At 48.5% G+C, this 5,916-nt stretch overlaps 1 protein-coding gene across 1 annotated transcript; it reads left to right on the top strand.

The window, feature by feature from the left end:
• Positions 1–1,088: 1,088 nt before the first annotated feature.
• Slc25a5 (solute carrier family 25 member 5) lies at positions 1,089–4,669 on the top strand. The gene is made up of 4 exons (XM_027431951.2): positions 1,089–1,295; positions 2,288–2,774; positions 3,546–3,686; positions 4,252–4,669. The coding sequence occupies exons 1-4, from the start codon at positions 1,185–1,187 to the stop codon at positions 4,407–4,409; spliced, it is 897 nt and encodes a 298-aa protein (XP_027287752.1). The 5' UTR covers positions 1,089–1,184; the 3' UTR covers positions 4,410–4,669.
• Positions 4,670–5,916: the final 1,247 nt, after the last annotated feature.

Below are 5,916 nucleotides of genomic sequence, written 5' to 3'. Positions count from 1 at the left end.
TCCCGTCTACATGCCCCACACTCATTTGCAAATAGTGTAACAAAGAGCTTCTGATCTTAAGGTCATTTGTAGCAAATGTTGACTCAGTTCAGGGTTAAATTAAGGGGCTCAGGGAACACAGGTCCATTGGCACTACAGATAGGCTTCAGCGCTCTATTCAATTCAAGAGCGCTTTACCTGGAGTCCAGAGTCAAACGTCAACTACATTGTTAACCTTTTAAGCCTCTTACCCTTCTGGATATTCTTTTCTTGGCTTCTGGTTCAAAGCATTTCCTTACCTTGAGCCCAGTCCTTTGGACTCTCCTAGGCCAATTCCCTGAAAGCTCTTTGTTACGCTATTTGCAAGTGAGTCTGGGGCATGTAGACGGGATGGCACTGTAGTGGTACCTCAGTTTGCTCTGGCTTCGTGAACAAGCTTCAGCGTAGTGCTAGTTCTAGGGTGAAGTTCAACAGAACTTGACACAGAACAACTCCGCAAACCAGATAGATGAATCTCAGTGCAATGTTTTTAAAAAGCAAAAACAATGCAAGACTCCTTGGATCATGAATGTTCAGAACTTTACAAAGACAGGTTTCCATCCTGTACTAGCATGACCTTGATTCATGTGCCTCACTGTAATTCCAGTCGTGGGTCTCCAAATAATTCTCTTTACAAAAATGGGGGAGTGGCCTGCAGTCCTTAGGGTGTCTGAATGAAGTCTTTTAATATTCCATTAGATATTTATCTCGATCCCTGAGGTTTCGGGTTGGTTTTCTCTGTGTAGAGCGTCTTCACTCTAGGCCTGGCTTTTTGTTTTTCTTTTGTTTTGTGTTTTCTTTGGGTATACTCATTTTCACCCTTCCTCACCATCCCCCGACCCTTCTCAGGGTCCAGATCCCAAGTTGTCGGCACTACATGCGGCCGCCCCTTAGTCCGGCCTAATCAGGTGCCAAGGGCAGGGTAGGCTGGGAGGACAACCTCCCGGGCTCCTCCCGCAGGTCCCGAGCCACTCAGAGCCTTCAGCCATTCCGCGCGCCAGTGCCGGGCGCCGGTCTCGGCCCGCCCCTTACGCCGGCAGCTCAGCGCCTGGCTGCCGCTATATAAATCGGCCATTTGCTTTGCTCCGCCCCAGAGTCCGGGAGTCAAAGCCGGTTGTCAAGCCAGTCCTGTCCCGCACTCATCTGCCTTTTCTTTTTCTCTCAACATGACAGATGCCGCTGTGTCCTTCGCCAAGGACTTCTTGGCAGGTGGAGTGGCTGCAGCCATCTCCAAAACGGCGGTAGCGCCCATCGAGCGGGTCAAGCTGCTGCTGCAGGTAAGTCCTGGGATCGAGGGGCCCAGGCAGGAAGTGGGGGATCCTCACAGAAAGGGACCGGGCACCCTAGCAGGAGAATGGGGCTCGATCTTTAGACTTGGGGCCAGGTGAAGGCCGGGCCTGGCCAAAGAATCGGGAGCAAAAGGCAACCTGGAGGAAGGCGCCTTGAAGGACCTAGGGTCTGAGTGGTGCAAGTGGTCGGGGCGAGAGGGAGCTGAGGCTTGGGGCCGTCCCCAGCACCGAGAACTAGCATAGGGTAGCCTAAGGGACATCGTCTACCCCGGCTTCAGGGTTAAGGGCAGTAGGCCTGAAAGCAGGCGCTGGAAAACAACACCTGGCCTTACCGAGAACCTCAAGGTCACGGCAAGGAGATTACAGCTTGGGGCAGGCCACGCGGGCCGGTTCCGCCGCCGCGCCGCCTGTGAACAACGCGGTCTAGCCTCGCCGGCCGGCAGGCCGGAAGTGGACGCCGGGAAGAACATGTGCCTGCTACGTCCGCCCCCGCGCAGCCCCTCGCCGGCCTTCCTGCCGCGCGCTTGCCACGCTGTGCCGCTAGAGGGCACTCGCGAGCGAAAGTGTGTAGCCACCCTTCCCCCTCCCAGAACAAAAGTGGGGGTGGGGCGGAAAGGAAGCGGCTCCCGAGACCCGAGAAGTTGACCGTGGTCACCAAGGTGACCGTGTCCTATGCAGGTCCCACCCTAAAGCCGCGGAAACCTGACATGGAGGGAATGACCTTTCTTCCAGGTCTAAAGGTCATAGGTCCACTTAGGGGTGCCCCACTCGCAGAGGTGGAGGCTTACCGCTTCTGACGGTGCAGATCAATTCTTACGCCTGTGATGGTGTCAGCACCTCGGAGTGTCCAGCTCATGTGATTCCGAAAGCTACATTGGGAGAAAGGGGAAGCAACCTTTTAAAGATTATATGCGTATGCTCTTTCCTTTTCCCTTCTCTGTACTTATAACTGTCCCTATTGCCTCCTTTCTGTCCATCAGGTGCAGCATGCCAGCAAGCAAATCACGGCAGATAAGCAATACAAGGGCATTATAGACTGCGTGGTTCGTATCCCCAAGGAACAGGGGGTCCTGTCCTTCTGGCGTGGTAACCTGGCCAATGTCATCAGATACTTCCCCACCCAGGCTCTCAACTTTGCCTTCAAAGATAAATACAAGCAGATCTTTTTGGGTGGTGTGGACAAGAGGACCCAGTTTTGGCGCTACTTTGCAGGGAACCTGGCATCAGGTGGTGCCGCGGGGGCCACATCCTTGTGCTTTGTGTACCCTCTTGATTTTGCCCGTACCCGTCTAGCAGCTGATGTGGGTAAAGCTGGAGCTGAAAGGGAATTCAAAGGCCTTGGTGACTGCCTGGTTAAGATCTACAAATCTGATGGGATTAGGGGCCTGTACCAAGGCTTTAATGTGTCAGTACAGGGCATTATCATCTACCGAGCTGCCTACTTTGGTATCTATGACACTGCAAAGGGTAAGTGTGCTACATGCTTAGAAGTGGTTGGACCTTTGGCTGTTTGTTTGCAGCGCTGGGAACTCAATCCGAGAGCCTTGCGTATGTTAATCCAGTATTGAGTACTGAGCTGTATCCCCAAGCCCTGCTGTCTGTCTCCCCCTCCTTTAAAGACAGTCTCACTGTATATCCCTGGCTGTCGTGGAAGTCACTGTAGCCCAGGCGGGCTTCCAACTCCCAGCCATCCACCTGCCTCTGACCCCTGAGTGCTGGGATTAAAGTCGTGTGCTACTGCCACACCCAGCCCCTTATTTCTTAGATGAGGTGGCCCAGGCTGACCTCAAGGTCCTCCTGCCTCAGGTTCCCTGAGATTGCAGGATTGGATGATTGTACCATATACAAGCTGGGTTTTTGTGGGGGAGGGGTTGGTATTTAATGGTTTTTTGGTTGGTTGGTTGGTTTTTGGTTTTTTGAGACAGGGTTTCTCTTTATCGCCCTGGAACTAGCTTTTGTAGACCAGGCTGGCCTCAAACTCAGAGATCCATCTGCCTCCCAAGTGCTAGGCTTAAAGGTGTGTGCCACCACCGCCTGGCATGAAGCCGTTAAGAGATAATTTGCAAGATTGCACCTATGTAACATTCCAGAAGGCCAACATTTGTTTTGTGTTTAATTGCTGAAGGAAAGAAAATTCTTGCAGTATAAAACATGTGGTAGATAAAGTGTTGCTAGGGTGTAGAAAATACATTGGCAAAACAGCATTTCAATTATATATATATATATCTTTATTTTCAGGAATGCTTCCAGATCCCAAGAATACCCATATCTTCATCAGCTGGATGATTGCACAGTCTGTCACTGCTGTTGCTGGCCTGACTTCCTATCCTTTTGACACGGTTCGTCGACGTATGATGATGCAGTCTGGACGCAAAGGAAGTAAGTTCTGCTTGTGCATAAGATAAAAGTCAGTGGGCCCCAGCACTCGGGAGGCAGAGGCAGGCGGATCTCTGTGAATTCAAGGCCAGGCTGGTCTACAGAACTAGTTCCAGGACAGCCTCCAAAGCCACAGAGAAACCCTGTCTCAAAAAACCAAAAAAAAAAAAAAAAAAAGTCAGTGGGCAGACTAGTAATGGCTGCTTTTAAGAACCGCAGACTGTGGTGACCCACCAGTGTCATAAAACACTGAACAGTGAAGGGGACAACAGCCATGTTGGCTGCGTACTGCCTTGTGAGCAAGGGGCCTTTTAGATGCCTATGACGTGGGGTATTTATGTTAAGAGGTCATTCCTGTTCTCCAATCACAACATTAATACTTACAAATTGCCTGTGCTAATATGTAAATACTAGGTTTACAACTGACACAGTGCTTGGAATAGCTCAGTAATAGCTTTCCTAGCATGCATAAGGGCCAGGGTTCTATCCTCAGCATGACCACCCCAAAAAAATTGAAATTACTTTTTATAGGCGAGGCTGTTTAACTCCATGTCTTTATTCTTTTCAGCTGATATCATGTATACTGGCACAATTGACTGCTGGAGGAAGATTGCTCGTGATGAAGGAAGCAAGGCTTTTTTCAAGGGTGCATGGTCCAACGTTCTCAGGGGCATGGGTGGTGCCTTTGTGCTTGTCTTGTATGATGAGATCAAGAAGTACACATAATTATGTCTTAGGTTTCTCCCCAAGAGCAGGCATGTTGTACAATACACCATATCTTGAACATTCTGGACAGATTCTCTGGGCTTGTCTGTTTTATCAGTGGCAACTACTTACCAGTTGAAAAGTGCGAAGCAATAATATTCATCTGACCAGTTTTCTCTTAAAGCCATTTCCATAATGACAATAATGATGGGACTCAATTATATTTTTTATTTCAGTCACTCCTGATAATAAATTGAAGAAATAAAAATATCTAAGACGGTTTTGTTTGTTTCTTTCCATATAAAAATCTGCTTTGTGTGTGGGTAAATACTACATTAGAATAGAGGCCAGCAGTATCTCCTGGGGTGAAGAATTTTGAGACAGGGTTTCTCTGTGTAGCCCTAGCTGTCCTTGAACTCTGAGATTTGCTTTCCTCTGTTTCCCAAGTGCTGAGGTTAAAGATGTGCGCCACCTTCAAGACCAGCCTGGTCTACAAGAGCTAGTTCCAGGACAGCCTCCAAAGCCACAGAGAAACCCTGTCTCAAAAGCAAAAATGTGTGCCGCTGATGGGAGGCCGTCCTTCTGTGTATGTTTGTCTTTTACATGCCACCACCACCCAGCTGGGATGAAGAACTTGTAAAACCAGTTGTCAGCCATCAATTTTTCAAGGAGTAACTGATATGTACCGGTCAATATTCCCAACTGACTAGCAAAATCAAGTTTGGGACTATTTTTGGTCCATTGCATGTGGCCTGTCAAAGCTCCATGAGCTCTCTCCCTAAAGTATCCTATATCTGTTTTTCCTACTCTTGTGGTTATTAAACAATCATAAGCCAAGTTGTTAAATCTCACATGAATATCACCTCATTTAAATGATTTCTTTAAATATTCGGTAATCACAGCTCACAGTTTTCATCCAGTTGCCTTCTTTCATCTTCACCTGGCTCCAGCCGTTTTTTATTTAATCTCATTTAAAGTAGAGGATTAGGGCTGGCGCTGCTCCTTCATAGTGCTGAGATTTCAGTGCTGTTCAAGATTAGAGGGTGCTGGATGACAGCCACAACCTGTGAACTCCTTTTACAAACGAGAAACAGCATCTGCATCTTTCCTGACCTGCTTACAGCCCTGGGGGTTGGGGGGGGGAGAATGTTCCTGTTTGTATTGAATGAGCTCTTATTTGGGTTCCACAGGGAACCATGTGCAATTTCAGAAGCTCTTCATTAGGGCTCACTCAGAAATCCAGTGAATTTTGCCAGTACCCTGAGATTTATATGATGAATAAGGTATCCATCCCATCCCGTCAAGTCTCAACCTGTCTAGGAAGTAAGATGGCTGATCACATGCACAGATAAGGCTCAGAAACACATCCCATTCACTGGTGTGTGTTCAGGCTGTTCATAGACAAATAATAGGACATATTAATAATTCCTGGGAGATGCTAGGGCTTTTGCTGTGAACCTACTGGCCAAGCACCTGAGTTACAGAATAGCTTAGTCAAGAGCTTTGTCTTGCTGACAAGGAGGTGACA

This window comes from Cricetulus griseus, chromosome X (genome assembly GCF_003668045.3).
Source record: "Cricetulus griseus strain 17A/GY chromosome X, alternate assembly CriGri-PICRH-1.0, whole genome shotgun sequence".
Taxonomy (NCBI): domain Eukaryota; kingdom Metazoa; phylum Chordata; class Mammalia; order Rodentia; family Cricetidae; genus Cricetulus; species Cricetulus griseus.
Note: the sequence above shows the minus strand (reverse complement) of the source record. Positions and strands in the feature narration are given on the sequence as shown.